General features: G+C 41.6%; 1 protein-coding gene across 1 annotated transcript; it reads right to left on the minus strand.

The window, feature by feature from the left end:
* Positions 1–679: 679 nt before the first annotated feature.
* Positions 680–9473, minus strand: LOC145402271 (uncharacterized). Its single transcript, XM_080274399.1, has 2 exons — positions 9340–9473; positions 680–2877 (listed from the first exon to the last, which is right to left on the minus strand). The coding sequence occupies exon 2, from the start codon at positions 2711–2713 to the stop codon at positions 1094–1096; it is 1620 nt and encodes a 539-aa protein (XP_080130525.1). The 5' UTR covers positions 2714–2877; positions 9340–9473; the 3' UTR covers positions 680–1093.
* Between the last annotated feature and the right edge of the window lie 8499 nt (positions 9474–17972).

Raw genomic sequence — 17972 nt, forward strand, 5'->3', positions numbered from 1 at the left:
ATAAAATTACTAAAACTATATAGCTGCCCTACAGTGTAGAGAAGTACCGACTGTAAAACAGCCAAACATTTAACAATCATACCTCAACTAAATCTTTTACGAGGTTCACTGGTGAAGGTCTTCTCATTCCAAATGTCTTTTTAATAAACTTACTGATCGGCACTCCAGCTGCCTCCTTTCATTAAATCAAGGAGCACACAAGGCCTCATAAAATACCAGTAATTCTGTTGCTTGGTAAATACGGAAGAGAAGAAAGCACATCTAAATCTAAGTCTACTAATACCAAGTCGGATCATTTCCTTCTAAAACAGCTCCAAGCTCGCGCAGGGGGCGGAGCATCGGAGTGACGTCGACTGGCTCTGGCATGAAACCCCAGTGTTGAGTTGACTCCTGACCAAGATGGTGGGTGTATGCTTGCTCCACTCATCAGACCATGACACATTTTTAGTCCGGAGAAGTGAGGGAAGGAGTAGAGGTGTGAGGGAACCTACTGCTATATTATAGGGTTAAACGAGTCTGTGCTTCTTCCCCTTCTTCGTTTTCCCTTACCATAAATGTTTAATTTGAGTCTGCCCTTTTATACATTTTCTGTTAAGTACGCCAGCTGACGTCACAAGCTACGCCTCCCTGCGCACTGACGGAAAGTGAACCGACTTGGTATTAGTAGACTTAGATCTAAATAATCAGAGTAATAAAACAACATACACAGTATACAACTGGGATTCAGTCACCTTATGGGGAACTCCCTTGTGCTTCAAAGCTTCGCACAAGCAAGTAAAATGCATTAATAAACACAGTTTGGCATCTATTCACAGCTGCAAATAATGGTCAGTTTAACCAAATAATAACTGAATAACAGTACAATACACCTGCACAAAAATCAGTCTCACTTTGCATCACCTCAGATCTACAACTGTCAGTATTTACGCCTTAGTAATGAACATTTTTCTAGATAAGATCAGTTACCATCGCTTTCGTTTCCATCATTAAAAAGACTACAAGGTTGTCGCTCACGATTCTTTTCGAGATTCATTCAATAACTGTTCACTTCAGAGATGCAGTTACGTGGTCTGTGTTTTCTCGATCATCCTCATTACAGAGGCCACAGAGTTCGCACTTTATCAGCAGTCAATTGTCCAGTCAGCTGACCATACGAGTAGGTTGGCTGGTATGGCTGAGGGTTGAAGATTTTGGTGCTTTCCTCACTAGTGTATGTTGCTGTCACAACTTTGTTCTCGGTGACGGTGGACACATTTGTTGTGACATTTGGCACATTAGGAACCAAGACAAGACTGTTGACGTGATTCTTTTGAGTCAGCAGCTTGGCATAGTCTTGATAGTCGAAGCCCTTTTTCTCAGAATGCATGAAGCGATGCGAGTTGAGATGACTTTCCATGATGAACCTCTTCCCACACTCATCACACTCATATTTCTTCTCCAGGTTGTGGATAAATCGATGACTGTTTAGGTGAACTTGCTGTGCAAACCTTTTCCCACAGTCATCACACTCATACAATTTCTCCTCGGTGTGCACGAACCGGTGGCTGTTGAGGTGGCTCTTCATGGAGAACCTCTTCCCACACTCCAAACATTCATACTTGCGCTCTTCAGTGTGCATGAATTTGTGGGAGTTGAGATGACTTTTCATGGAGAACCGCTTTCCGCACTTTTCACATTCATATCGTTTCAGGTCGTTACTGAAGAATGTCCGGTGTCCATTCAACTGATTCTCTTGAGCAATCCGTCTTCCCCAGTCCTGATTCTCGTACTTCTTGTCATCACTATGCACAAAGCGGTGGCTGTTAAGATGCACTTCCTGGGTGAACCGCTTCCCACACTCCTTACACTCATATACCTTCTCTTCGCTGTGCACAAACCTGTGACTGTTGAGATGGCTCCTCTGTGCAAACCGCTTGTTGCACACTTCACACTCATATCGCTTCTCCTCCGTGTGCACTACCCTGTGACAGTTCAAGTGACTCTCCAGGACAAACCGTTTGCGGCAAATGTCACATTCAAACCGTTTCTCCTCTGTGTGCACAAAACGATGACTGTTGAGATGGCTGCGTTGGATGAACCGTTTCCCACAGACTTCACACTGGAATTTCTTCTCACAGTGAACCAACATGTGGCTGTTCAGGTGACTCTTGTGAAAGTAGCGCTTGTTACAGATTTCACACACAAACTTCTTCTCACTGTGAACCAGCATGTGACTGTTAAGGTGGCTCTCTAGAATGAACCGCTTGCCACATATCTCGCATCCAAACTTCTTCTCGCTGTGAACCAGCATGTGACCATTCAAATGACTCTTCTGAACAAACTGCTTGCCGCATATCTCACAGTCAAACTTCTTGTCGGTGTTGTGAACCAACATGTGCCCTGTTAGGTGACTCTCCATGCTGAATTTTTTCCCACACAGGTCGCATTCGTATTTCTTATCCCCTGTGTGAACTAACATGTGAGAATTTAAATGACTCTTTTGAGCGAACTTTTTGTGACATGTTTCGCACTCATAGGGTTTGTCACCGGTCTGGAGCCATAACTCAATCTGTGACCTCAGCTTATTTTGGTCCTTCCCCAGTAAATTCTCCTCATACTGCACTTCACCATACACGGTAGTTCCTGGCTGCTGTAATAACTGGTTTCCATCAAAGGACGTCTGTGTCACCTTGTTCACTTTCATAGGATATTGTGGGTGGTGGGGCTCAGCCATGGCTTACTTAAAACCTTATTATTATATACTGAGGTAAGAGAAGGCCTTACGCACCCACACACGCGCGTAACTCCTTACTGCACGACACTCATCTTGGCATCCAGACTGGTTGCTAGGTTCAATGGTGAACACCGAGGCATTCATGCAGACCAGTTCTCCATACTCTGCAAGAAGTTTGGAGCTGTAATAGTAATAATAATAATAATAATAATAATAATAATAATAATAATAATGTCATCATCATCATCATCATCATCTGGACCTCCTTTCCCATCCTAGGGCAAGGTGAGGAGTAGCAATGTCCAGACAGACCAAATTTGCCCAGTCCAATGGGCCACGCTTCCATTCACTCATCATTCAAGCACCTGGAATCCTGGCTGTCTCGGATATGCCAAAAACTTCCACCACGTTCTGTAGCTTCACATAAACATACCCGATTTAGTCAATCCGGACGCTGTCACGTTAAAAGGGGTGCCAAATCCCTGATCATGCGCTTCTCCTCATAATATTCATCTAGCCAGCTCAATCTCTTGTCAGTCCCCTAGCCTCACCGACTTCCAAACCTCTCTTCCTCATACACTCATCCACCATATCCCTTTGGCCTACCTCGCCTCCTCCCTCCTTCAAATTCGCTCAGATATACCTTTTTCACAACTCTGTTGTTACCATATCCATTCTCTCCACCTGAACATACCATCTCAGTACACTCTCTTCGATTCTTGTGTCCACAGTCTTTCTCACTCCACATCTCTTACGAATCTCATTATTTCGTATCTTCTCCACTCTCTCTACTCCACATACATTCCTCAGCAGTCCATTCTCCACTGCTGTCACTCTTGACTTTTCATTTTCATGCAACACCATAGTTTCACATCCATATGTTACAGATGGCACTAACACTCCTTCATGTAAGCCTCGTGCAACTGCAAGGCTCAAGCCTCTGTTTCTTATCAAGGCCTTCATTGCACCAGCTACTTTCCTTCCTTGTGTCACTCTACTTTCCACTTCTTTTGCACATTTTCCTCTTTTTTGTATCACTGTACCCAGGTATTTGAACTCTCTCACCAATTCCAGTCTTTCTCTCTCTGTTCACTGTAACATCACACTGGGAGTCACCTTCTCAATAACGATCACTTTACTCTTTTCTACATTTACTCTCAAGGCGCGACGCGTACAGACGTCAGCAAAACTCTGCACTAGTCTACCAAGTTCTTGTCTGGTATTTGCAAGCTGTACTGCATCATCAGTATACAACAAATTTGAGATATTCCATCCAATCACCATTCATTACCAACGTCATCCTCCTCTCCATTACTCGTGTTTTTACTTCTCTGATCACCCCATCTATATATATATATATATATATATATATATATATATATATATATATATATATATATATATATATATATATATATATATATATATATATATTGAACAACCATGGGGACATCACACAACCTTGCCACACGCCCACAGTGATCGTGAACCATTCACTTGGATGTCCATTTACCCTTACACATGTCTCACTACCATCATAAAAACTCTTGACGGCATCTAGTAGCTTACCATCTACACCGTATATGCGCAAACCTTCCACAATCTTTCTCTGTCTACTTTGTCGTATGCTTTTTCCAGATCCATGAATGCCATAACACCTTATAGTCCTTCTCATAAGCTTTCTCCACTATCTGTCTCACTGCAAATATTTGATCCACACACCCTCTGCCACACCTAAAGCCACCCTGTTCATCACACAGCAGGATTTCTGATATCTCTCTTTCTCTATAACAATTCTTCCATATATACCTTCCTTACCACACTCAATAAATTTATGCCACGATAATTCTTGCACTCACTTCGCTCACCTCTGTTTTTGTAAAAGAGTACAATCACAGCCTTTTTCCACTCTGCTGGCACAGCTTTACCCATCCATGCCTTCTTCCATAACTCCAACATCCTCTTTATTCCGATCTCTTCACTAATTATTATTATTATTATTATTATTATTATTATTATTATTCTTTAATAATGATGATGATGATGATGATGATGATGATGATGATGATAATGATAATAATAATAATAATAATAATAATAACGTATCACCAACATTCATTCATTCATTCATTCATTATTCATTTTTTTTTTTCATCAAAAGCCTAGCTGCCCAAGGCTAAGCTACATTTAAGGGTGATCAGCCTCACTCGCGCCAGAGAATGACATTTGAACTTAAAACCCAAGCTACCTGTTCGATGTAAACACTTGCAGGCCCCTCCCGGCTGAAGCGCCCAAACTCATTACACCACTGTCATGTAATTATACACATAGTTACCATCTAAAGTTACAGGAAACGATATGGTTCTGTGTTGAGTCCCCCCGAAGGCAGCACTACATCAAGTGAGTAGATGGTGGGTGCCCCAGCTACCAGTACAACAGTACTACTACTACTACTACTACTATTACAACAACAACAACAACAACAACAACTACTACTACTACCACCACCACTATTAATAATAATATCAACAGCAACAACATCACCCTGACCTCTCTTTTCCTACCTGAGGATGGGGTGAGGTAAGGTCCAGAAAGCAGGGAAAGGGAAGCACAACACAGGGAGATCCATCACCAGTATGCCGAGTGATATGGGCCAGACACTCATCCATTCACCACTCAAGTCCCCTGAATCCTGGTTCTGCCTCAACGCCTTAACCATCTGGATTTTTATTTATTGATTGATTTTTTTTCTCAGCTTCACATTACCTATATGAGTCAATCCGTCGACTATCAAGTAAAAAAAAAAGGGAGGGGGGGGGAAAGCCAGATTATTATATATGCTCCTTCACGACAGGATCCAGCACTTGGGAAAGGGGGAGGGGGCGTGCTTCCTAGCGGAATTAAGAGCTTGAAGTCATGCTGACCCATTAACGATTCCTCAAAATTTATTACCAAACCCCCTGTTATTACATTTATGTAAAATATTTTATTGCCTGTAGTATGGTAAATAACATTGTTCTTTTATTAAAACAATGTTAATCTTACGTTTGCCGAAAATTGGGGGGCTGTTAAGTCCCCCACGCCCTCCATAAAACCGTGCCTGCACTCTCGTTCATAATTTATCCAATCAACTCGATGCTATGTAATAATAATAATAATAATATTTTTATTTTTATTATCATTATTATTATTTCATCATTAGGCCTACTATACAATGATTTTCAATCTCACTACAATCTTTTCAAGTTAACTATACACACCGTTTCATACAGTATGATTAGCCTACAAACTCGTCTCTGCGTCATTTGCAGATAGTGAGCTGTCTAACAAGACTCCTCTTTGCCGTTTACAAGAATTTTCCTTCACCTTATTACAACTGTCTGGCAGTACTTGTTAGAATAAAACAGCGAAGAGTGACGTCAGAGAAGCTGATAATTCAAATTCACATTATCTAAAGATAATCAATGATTATGATCTTCGTATAGTAATTAATAATTCCTCAATGCAAAACTATAAATTACGAAAACTTCCACACCTATAATCGACTATAAACGGGGCAAAGCGTGTGGAGATTTGGTTCCTGATTGGATGCCACATGTCTCACACAGTTATCAGGGGAACCATGGCAGGCTCCACATCACCTCCATTATCTGGTTATACGGTTTCCACCCAGCGTTGTAAATGGTTTCCTGGGTCGCAGGAAAAAATTAGGCTTGTCACTTAGTGTACAGCCACCTGAAGTGCAAAGAAGAGTAATAAAAAGTGACAGAAAGGAAAGGGAGAAGTAGGAAGAAAGGAGTGCAGACAGAAACAATGATAGAGGTGAAGGAAGTAGGCAGCACTACATCAAGCAAGAGGATGATGTCACCACCACCAACCACCTACAACTATACCGATATATATAAACAAAGAGAGAGAGAGAGAGAGAGAGAGAGAGAGAGAGAGAGAGAGAGAGAGAGAGAGAGAGAGAGAGAGATGCAGATAAATCACTTAGGTGATGCGTGATTCATAGATATGCTGATATCCACAAGGAAAAGGAAACAAGAAATATCCCGATATCTTTCGTGAATCCACATCTTCTGGGATATACTTTGCTCTCCCTGGGGACAAGAGGCCTCTTAGTCTCTAATGGTATCTTGTAGGCTTCTCAAACACATTTTAACTTAATCGTCTGGCGTTAGCTTGAACACAGTATCAGAGATGTTCCCATCACGATAGGGATAATGCTAGCAATATTAAATCAAGACTTCTCTGGATCCTCTGAACCACTCTTAGTTGAATAACAATCTAATGTTTGGTGGAGGGGGACACGGATGGGGTGGTGGATAAAACCGGGGGAAGCGAAGAAGGACAAGGAGGGGTGGAGGTCAGAGTGGAGAGCACATTGTAGAGTCTCTACACTGTGGTGAAGAGGGACAGGGAGGGGCGGAGGAGGAGAGAGGAGTGGTAGGAGACAGGGAGGGGTGGTGGAGGGAGAAAGAGAAAGATTGAGGGGGACAGGAGGGGTGGAGGGGGACAAGAAATGGTGAAGGGGGATGGGGAGGGGTGAAGGGATATACTGGATGGGGTAGAGGAGGATATGTAGGGGTGGATGGAGGCAGGGATCAGTGGAGGTGCAGCGAGGGGTGGAGAGGGACACGGAGGCTATGATGGAGGGGACAGAGAAAGGTTGAGAGCGGTCACTGAGGGGCGGAGGCATAGTATGGATGGATGGATGGAGGGGGTCGGGGAGGGGTGTCGAAGGAAAGGGACGAGTTAGAGGGGTACAGGGAGGAGTGGAAGAGGATACGGAGAATTGGAAGGGGACAGGAAGAATATCCCCCCCCCAAGGATGGAAGATGATAGGAAGGGGGGAAGGGAGAAGGGATGGAGAGGGTGGAGAGGCACTGGAAGGGAAGGAGTGGAAGGATGCAAGGAAAAGGAGGTGATGAGGGATTGGGATGGTTGAGGGTAGCTGGGAAAGGCATACGGACTAGAAGAGTAAGGACAGGAATGAAGGAAAACTCCGATGATAAAATGGGGGATGGGAAAAGAATCAGAGGAAAAAAAAATGAAGGAAATGCCAAAACTCAGAGAAAAACTGCGATGAAACGAGAGGATGGGGCAATAAACAAAAATCACCCACGAAATTAATACCCCATAGTTTTTACCGAGTGGGATGGTAATACAGCCGAGGGGGGGAGAGGGGAGGAAGGGGTTGATGCTATGTTGCCCAGTATCTCTTTTTCACTTTTTTTTTTTTTTTTTTTTTTTTTTTTACGTGTCCTCTCCCGGTCTGCCTCTGATTCCAATTTTCCAGCTGTTATATCGTTTACATAGCTATCATGGAGAATATTCCTCTGGGTTGAGGATGACCTAAGGGTAATATCAAATGTTATAAGTTAGGAAAGTTGTAAAAGGGATGGGGAAGAGCTAGTAATTTCTAAGTTTAAAATTCTCCACTTAACATTCTTGTCATAAAGGAGTGGGGCTGATGCCAAATGTTTTATCCATTTTTTCCTTCGTATCCTCTTCGGTAACATTAATTTCATATAGTGCGCCGTGTCACCCGAAAAAAGTGTGTCTCAGTACCTTCTGTGTGCTATATGGTCCTCTGAACAAGTGTCAGCATAATGCTTGTGTTAACGAGGAATGGTGACTGTACTTGGCGGCTGGCTGTTGTGTGCCGGCGTATCGTTATTATATCACCCTATTCTTAAATTCCTACAACTTCAAAAACAATCCTTATAAAAACTTATCTGTCTCTGTTTCTTCAGACTCTTATTTCATATACGCTTATATGCATTACTGTATTTAAAAACAGCAAAATAGCTGAGCAATTACTGCCGAAGCCACAGCTAAGGAACGAACAAACTTCCGATAATGTTTGTGTGTCCGTGCGTCTGTGTTTACAAGTGCTCGGTTACCAGTTAGCAATTAACCACAAACTTAAATATTGATAATAAAGCATCCCTTACTAATACAGTGCTACATATGCCAAACTGGGACGTTTTACTCATGAACAAGAGTAAAGGCAGTGCAAACATAGTTGCAAACGTAGCGACACTGTTGTGTCTTTGTGTGACGAAGACACTTCTCGGCTATAAAAAAATTCGGTTCTACGTGATTTTTCTGCAAATAGCTATACAGGCATGTCATTACAGCTAGACCATATATAATCAAGCTCTTACCAGCACAATGTACAGTGCATTTAAGCAGCAGTTGAAAGAATATCTTCTCAATAATTCATTCACATAAAATAAAGCCGAATTATACCAATTTGTCGAGCTCTCCAATGACGCGTCTTGCAAGCTGGCAGCGTCGCCGTGGGGGCAGTGTTGCCAGCCCCGGCCAGACCTCACGAACGTCAACCTCAAGCTGCGCGGAACCCAGTGCGCTGCTCAGACACTGAGAATCGAACTCCAGCGATCGTTAACAGTTCGCAATACACTGCCACTTCACTCCTTGCATACTGCAGGCACAAGGAATAACCGATCCTCATAATGACGGTAAAATAAATCGACGTCAACCATTGCCATATCCACACCGAGACTTCACTGGCTTATTATTTTTCATAATGGATAAGGTCGGGCTCTGTAAATACACTTGATTCACGTATTTCACTCTTGTCACTTATTTCTACCCACCTGATCCTGTTCTCGGCGGTGTCCCTGGGTAGATGACACGCCCTGGACTCCCCTGTTAGCATTGTCGTTGTATAATTTTCATACAGAGGTTAGAAAACTGTAGGAGGGCCCCAGCTTGGCCAGGACTCTGCCTCCTCTCCCTCCTGGTGCCTGGAGGTCATAGGACGTCTTGGCGTTGGTAACACTGATACGTTCGTTTTCTATACCACTATTTTCCTTGGATATTTTCATGGGAAGCTTAAAGCAGATGATAAAGGTAAACCATTGACGTTTATAATGTCAACCCTTAACTCTAATCAAGCTTTGTTTGGCTGCTATACTGTTTGGATTTGACGAAATGCTAAATATAAGTTCCACTGGAGCCAAATACTTGTGTACAGTGCACCATCGCTCGTGTACAATATTGCAACCATACAACCATCTATGAGCCATTTATGAGGATTTCTCGGGGGTTGTAGACTGTGTATTGAAGTATTCCAGTTTTGCAGGGAAACTAAAGATGCTCTGTTTACTATAGCTAGTTTTACCGTTGTAAAAATTACATTAATTTGACTTCAACGAAGTTACTCTGGACAAGAATGACTCAAGCTACTTGTGGGTAATTTTATGAAAACAGGGTTGAGGGCTATTAAGACGATCTATTATGTTCCTATAAGCAATGAGCAGTTTATTAAAACTTGTATGTTACATGCTTCACAATGTTGATGTCGCTAATTATGTGCAGTGTACCGATAACCTCGCCGTGGTTAACTCAGTACATGTTGTAGCACATTCAGTTTCCTAAAGCAGCTTTATTTAGCCTAAGCCTTTGCTTAACAAGTAGTATCACACCTGGAACCTTTTTTTTTTTTTTTTTTTTTTTTTTCCCGCTGACACCTATCGAAATATTCATTAATGGGATACACCGCCAGTACTAATACATTTTTCAAGCTTACTTCATTTATCAGTTTCTGTTCTTACTCAGCTATAGGTTTTCCTTAATTTGCACCTTGCTCTTTGACATTCTGACACTCACGTACCAAATCAGACCATCTTCGCCCTCCAAATCTCCTCCCACCCTAGTACTTTCGAAAAGAGGGGAAGGCGTGATTCCAAACTAAACTACCACATGTTTGATTTCATATGCCCATTTCCAAATTCTGCAAAATTTGTCACCAAATCCCTCCTTTTATTTAAATGATTCAATGATAGCATTATCTAATACAGGGGTTCTTAACCTGGGGTCCATGGATGGGATACAGGGGGTCCGTGAAGGTCAGAATAATTGAGAACAATTTAGCGAGATTGCGTGATGCCGTTTGGCATCATTAACTTAAAAAAAAACAAACAAACTCGAAGTCTTGAAGACTTCTGGTGTTCGTTGACACAAGCCTACCCTCATCTGGCAAAGCGAGCTGTGGTTGCTCTGATTCCGTTTGCAACTACATACCTTTGTGAGTCAGGGATTTCAGCGCTTGTTTCTATCAAAATGAAAAATCGAAATCAACTGGATGTCAACGATGACAGGGGTGTTGCCTAGTCAAAGACCACTCCACAAGAAATGAACTTTTGAGCAGACTTAAAATTTTGTTTTGTGTAATTTGCTCAAGTTGGATGTATTTCATTTTTTCGAGTGGCCATTAGTTTTTGCATGAAAAAGAGTGAAAAACATAATTCTTTGTAAAGACTGTTTTATACTTTGTGATACACTGCGTGAGGTAGTTTTCAATAAAATAATGTATATTCATTGCATGAAAAATGCTGCGTTTGTGCTTATGTGCATTTTTGTAGGGAAGGGGTTCATTGCGTTCACCGGTTTCTCGAAGGGGTCCGTGACTCAAAAAAGGTTAAGAACCACTGATCTATTTATTAAATAAACAGGGTGTCCTGGGAGGGAATGACAACACTGGGAAACGATGCGTGATGGAGCTTTAAGCAAACACTGCTATATCATCATGGGTCCAAATCAGCTGTTATGAAGGTGCAATTACTGGGTAATTTTCTGAAGAAGACCATTTTCACCGAGATCATCATTAACTAGCTCAAAAACGTTTATATATATATATATATATATATATATATATATATATATATATATATATATATATATAATCAGCCGTTTCAGTATCCACTGCAGGACCGGCCTATCCCAACCGAAGTGGGGATGATACAGCCAATGTATCTCTACCAAGTGGCTTAGGCTGTCTGGTAGAGACTGTATGTAGGGTGTGAAGTGCTTGTAAGTGTAATTGTTTTGCTGGAGTGGCTATGGATGTGTCTGTAGTCTGTGAACCAAGTGTAATCGGCCCTCGCAAGCCGACTGGGTGCAGGCATATTTTTTATAGTATGCGACGCTGGTTCAACCACAGCACTCCTTATGTCCGCCAAGCAGTGCGTGGCCAGGAGAACTCTCCCAAAATTTTTTACTCTGGCGGGGCGCGAACTCTCACTCTTCAGTGTGCGAAAACGTACACGTTACCACTGTGCCACAGAGGAAATATATAGATATAAACATAAAGAATTCCCTTCTCTGTCATTTCATAAACTTTCCTCCCGGGACACCCTGTATTTTGGTTTCTCGATTTTTTGTATCTGTCGTCGGACTCCGCCTCCTGTAATGTGTGGCCCAGAAAGAAATAACCTCCATGACTTTCAGTTCCTACTCAGTAACGATCTCTCGTCCCACGACACGCCTCACTTCCACATATCCTCCATTTTTTTCTCTCTGAATCCTTCTCATCTCATACATTAGTAGGAGAGGTGATGAGGATGAAGATGATGATGATCATCATCATCATTCATCATCATCATCATTACCATCATCACTCAGTAGTCCACCATTCACTCATAAGCTTGCATTCTGTCACCGTCTTCATCATATTCCTGCAGAATATCAACAGAGGAGGGGAAAAATTCCATACACCGAATTACAGGTGCCCTCATAAGAAGTCTTTAACAGTTGGACTTGACCTGCTGTAGGTTGAAGTTTGGGGGAAAACTAATTTAGGGAGGCGAGTTTAAAAGAGAGGCAGTTTGGGGAATAAATAAATTCTGATAGGAAGAAGTTCTGCAATATGGGGACGTGACAATCAAGTCATGAGCGCTACTTAATTCCCCTCGGGAGAAGGCGGGGAGAGATGGCACAATGCATGCAACTTCGTCTGCGCATTTGCCATGAAAATATCTATGAATTAAATGCAAGGGAGGCAACATTCCGTCTTATTTGTAGATGTAGTTCATTTGTTACTGCTGTATTATTAATTATTCTTATAGCTTTGTTCTGAAGTTTGTCCAGTTGTTTTAGTGCAACCTCTCCACATCCACTCCACAGGAATGAGCAGAATTCGAGCTGACATCGCACATGACTTGTAAATTATAGCAAACTGCTTGTCTGTGAAGAAGTTACGAATTCTCTTCAGTAATCCAAGTTTCTCTAAGGCGGTTTAGGCAAGTGATCTAACGTAAGAGGTCAGACTCTTAAAGGGTAGGCTGTTGTAATGAGAAACACCGAGAATTTCAATCTTTCTAAAGATAGGAATATTGGTTGCATTGAGGGTCATACAGGAATCAGGCAATATCTATCGGAATGTAGATATATTTAGTTTTCCAAACATTAAATGAAATAATGTTATTTTGTCCCTATTCAGTGATATCAAGTCTTGATTTATGGAGACTGATGTGCTGAATTGGAAGTTAGCCATATCGAATTTTGCGAATGGGTGATTTAATGTAGGCCTATGGTTCTGTTAAGTGTTGTCATCTGCATATGAGTGAATGGGATTATGGGTGAAAAACGAGTGATCATTAATGTGAATGAGGAACAGGGTTGGAGCCAGGGCTGATCCTTTATGGAGCAATAATAAAACTAAATTTTAGTTAGTTATCCAAAAATTGTTTTTGCATTGTGAATGAGAAGGTTGTGTCGGTGGTGTGGTTACAGAATATGAATGGTGGCAGAGATTTAAGGATGCCGTTCAAGGCCACACCCAGCTATCTGCCATCATCATAATCGGCAGCACCAACACCAATGCCGCCCATAATTCCTCTTGCGGGTCATATGTACCAGGGGAATACTAATACAAAGAAGAAGAAGAAGAAAAAAAAAAAAGTCTGCCCTCCTCCTCGTGCAGTCGCTAGACATAAATCAGTCCTGAGGTAAATCGTCTGCACTGAATAAAATCATCTGGTAGCAGCAAGAATAAACCGCAATGTCACCGAAATGAAGAGGTTAATATTTGTTTGTATGCTATTTACAATATATCCAAGAAATATTGGCATACTTTGCAGTAAATAATATACATGAGAATATTAACATGTTTGGGTGTTTACTGGATCCGCAATATTTTGGCTACTGGAAACCGTATAGAAAAAAAAAAAAAAAAAAAAAATTGGACAAGTCCCATTATTTTAGCGCTCGTCACCAACCGAGGCATTGCAATCACTGTTAATTCTTGCACCAACCGAGGCATTGCAATCACTGTTAATTCTTGCTATTCGTGGAAGATTGGTGTAGATGTTACTAGGACAACCGTGTGATTCAAACCAGTCCAACAGATCACAGGAATTATGTGTGTACTATGGCTGAAATGGTGATACACGCACTGTAATAGCCGAAGTTGAGTCGAACATGGTGTCTAGGCAACACCACCCACCCTGACCTACCCAACAATAGTCTCCTTAACACTTCGACCAGTATTCTCGTTGTTTAGGAAGCTCTAGCGCTTCATCCTTACAAGTTTATTTCTGGACAGAACACGTTACTGTGCTGTAACACTTTAACCCGTATTCTCGTTGGTTAAGAAGGCTGTAGCCCTTCTTTACAATAGTAGTTTACTTTTGCATATAACACGATGTTATTGTCTTGTATATTATTTACACAAACTATATCGATTCTAAAACAAATTTCATACAAGAAAAGAAAAAGATATGCAAAATAAATTGGCACGTAAGAAGTGATAACTTCCCAAGCCTACGAGAATACGAGCCTTTCACTCCGGCTTTTTTTTTATTTTTTTTTTATTTATTTATTTTTTTTGCCATGTAACACACCAGTGAGAGTAGGGCGTGCTAGACTAGTTTTTATTGCTCATATCCTACAACCCTCTACTTCGCTGAGTATATAATCCCCGCCGTGCCCCACCACCCATTACTCCCTCAAGATTGAAACAATGCAGCATTCCAAGGCATCCCAGTCATTCTTATTCCGTACACTCCAAACCTTCCTACCGCGAACGCCATCTGTGGAAGTCCCGTCCAACCCCACCACCATATCCCGGCCAGTCCGACCCACTCCTCCCTGCCCACCCCACCTACACATGAAAGACATCTGCATAATTTAAAAAAAAAAAAAAAATGATACACAGGACATACTTTCACTGGCATGACCCTAAATGATCTCCACTGAACTGAATGGCATGATGGACCCCTGAGACCTTAAAGGACCTGAGAATATCTCGGGAGCTACTGCATCGATAAGGATGATGTTAGGTGCACTCGTTTATCGCTCATTAAGGAGTTAAAGTACATAACCCGAATCGATTTGCACTGATCTGAATGTATCTGTTGAACCTGGACAAATCTTAAAGAACCTGGGAAACTTGAACTGTCACACCTTGAAAACTATATTGCCTTGATAAAACTGGCTATTGGCACATGCTTCCAGTGACATAAGCTGAATCTTTCTGGACTAACCTGAATCACCAAAATGTCCCTGAATAGACCTGAAAGGACCAAAATTAATTGCATTATGCCTGAAATGGCCTGACTGGGTCTAAACATGGCTGAAATGAACTAGAACAACATAAACGTATCTAAGTTGACCTGAAAGGACCTGAAGTTCCATTGATGGATTCAATCTTTGGAAGATTGATGAAGACTGTATTAACAAAATTCAAATGCCCAGATTATTCCCTATGCCAGCCTGAGATCGAGTTCACGTCCTTCCCAGTAAGCAGCTCGCTTCTCTACTGCTTGACCTCAATCTCCATTTATGACACTGAGCCTCAGTTATTCTGAACAGGTATAAACATCACTTTAAAAAGACATTCATGTAGCAATACCTGAAATGAGGAGAATGGAGCTCAATTAACTGACCTCCTGCCAAAGTAGATATGAAGGGTGTGCATGATCTTGGAGTGGCCTGACGTGATCATTTCACTGTAGCGCATTTGTTCTAACCAGACGAACATCCCTAATCTGTAACAGTTTAGTTGGTAGCCAAGTACAGTCAGATTGAAGGGATTATTTGATTAGTAATAATTAAATTAATGGTTATGTTGGCGCGACGCAGGTACGCGGTTTACGAACACTCCCTGTTCACCTGATTCTTACTGCTGCCATAGATGATTTTATTCAGTTTAATATAACACTCTCAGGCTCTTACGATTAACTCAAATAAATAGAATTGTCTGGTGTAAGCTGCCAGACTACTAGAGCTGTCCCGACCATGATAAGGTTAATTGTAACAGTACTAACACTCAGGCCCCTAGAGACAATCTCTGCTAAATAAAATCGTCTAGTCTTTGCAGAAACAGAATACTAGTTTTGCTCCGGCCATGACAGGGTTAATAGTGACAGTATTAACAATCAGGCTTCCATGACTCTCACAGCTAAACTAAGCTAGAAGAGCCTAGAATACAATAGCCTTCATGGCTCGGTGATGATCAGGCTCCTGGGACTCTCAGCATATATTTCTTTGGCGTTAGTTGGAATCGAACACTGGATAATTCATAACTAAGTGATGTTACAGTGTTACTCTCTTGTTACAGTTCGGCTAGCGATAACAAGAATACAACATACGTCATCGGATGAAAGAATTAAGACTGTACTTTCATTATCTCCTTCAGTACTGTAGGCTACGCTTGTTAGCTATAAGAAAGATCCCAATATACCGAACAGCACCTCTTCTTTGGCCATTTATTTTACACCTTGATATTCCCATATGTTACATAATATGCCGTAGATCGTCTAAATACCATGCAAGAGAATGCAGTATGCAAGTGCCATATGCGAAATAAAATGGTAAGGTAGAGGTGGTAGGCAAGGTCTAACGAGCGCATCTCATTAAATCTTGGTGGTAGGGAGCCACTAGATGTTGAGAATACGGACCTTTGACTGCTGGAGTGGGAAAGAATATTCAGAGATAAAACTGTCAGGATCAGCTGTTTTGCCACAACCGTGGACAAAAACTGAAAACTGGTACAGAAATACCTATTGATAAAAAAACTGTTGACCCCGAGTAGATGAATGGTTTCAAGATCAAGGTCAAGGTCTGCCAAATTATAAATTAAAAAAAAAAAAAAAAAAAAAAAGTCATAACTTCCAAGAGGGTATAAGACTGCTTTGAGTGTCAGTACCTATGCTCTTAAAGTCGCTGTGTTTGTCTATGTAGAAATAGTGGGCGGAGCGTAAGGGGATGACGTTCCGAGTTTCGGCACCTCCCATTGTCTGATCATACAGTGGGAGGAGCCAAGGATGTGAGATGAATACCGATGTATCTCACTGGTTGGTTAGGAATGTGGGTGGAGCTTAGGGGAGTGACATCACAAACTTCGGCGCCTCACATTGGCTAAGAGCATGAGAGAGAGAGAGAGAGAGAGAGAGAGAGAGAGAGAGAGAGAGAGAGAGAGAGAGAGGCATAAGGTAGGGTGGGGTGAGGGAGACAGAACGTAAAGTGAAGGACGTACAAGGAGTGGGGTGAGAGAGGTAAAGAGAGCGATGGAAGTATGAGAGGTAGAGGGACAGATGAAGTGAGGGAGAAATGGGATGAGAATACGAGGACTGTCGTGTCATTTATAATTAAAATACAATCCAGTGTCGGAGTCGGGCTTATGCTTCCAGTTATCCTTATAACAGAATCGAATCCTCATTAAAGCCAGTGAAATTTAACAAACTATGATGTGTAACTTGTTTAATGCATCGTGACAATGAGGCAAATATGAGTGTAGTGTTGCTGATGACCAGAACAGAAGTGATCTTGACTACTGATGTTCTGAGAGAGAGAGAGAGAGAGAGAGAGAGAGAGAGAGAGAGAGAGAGAGAGAGAGAGGGGTGCAGGTATGTCACTGTGAAATTCTTAATCCCTTTACAGTGATGACGTCTTTGTTGAGTTCTTGTCAACGTTAGACGATTGTTTTATAAATAACCACGGAGACTTCTCATTGTGAAAGGTTTGGAAACTCTCCATGAAACCCCTAGGTACGATTATATTCATTTTAATGTTGTTTTCTGGTTACCTCCACTTCTTTTTAAAGACGTGTGGCAGTGAAAAGATTAGCGTCTTCACTTCAATGATGCCCTTTACAATTTATTCCAGCTAACTTCGGACGATTTTATTAAGCTAACGAAGCTTCTTTGAATGAAAGAAAAAAAAAAATCCCCTGTTAATTTCACGACCATGATGATTTCTATTTTTTTTTCTATTAACAGATGTTTATCTCCGAATGGACTTCTCCAGTCTCGTAGTGAAGAAGGTTAAGTTTTTGCTCTCTTTTCCATTGTGCACGTTCCCTCAACTCTCTCTCTCTCTCTCTCTCTCTCTCTCTCTCTCTCGTTTGACACCCAACAAAGCAGCCTGACTTCTACCTCTTAATCCCTAGAAACCAGTAATTTATATTCTAATAACCTCCATATGGTTTTACTTAACTCAAGGAAAT

This window comes from Coenobita brevimanus, chromosome 57 (genome assembly GCF_032717465.1).
Source record: "Coenobita brevimanus isolate Jiangsu-jjx chromosome 57, ASM3271746v2, whole genome shotgun sequence".
Classification (NCBI taxonomy): Eukaryota; Metazoa; Arthropoda; class Malacostraca; order Decapoda; family Coenobitidae; genus Coenobita; species Coenobita brevimanus.

Bases quoted from the DNA above. Each gene is read 5' to 3' on its own strand.
- LOC145402271 (XM_080274399.1), bottom strand. From the start codon at position 2,713: ATGGCTGAGCCCCACCACCCACAATATCCTATGAAAGTGAACAAGGTG.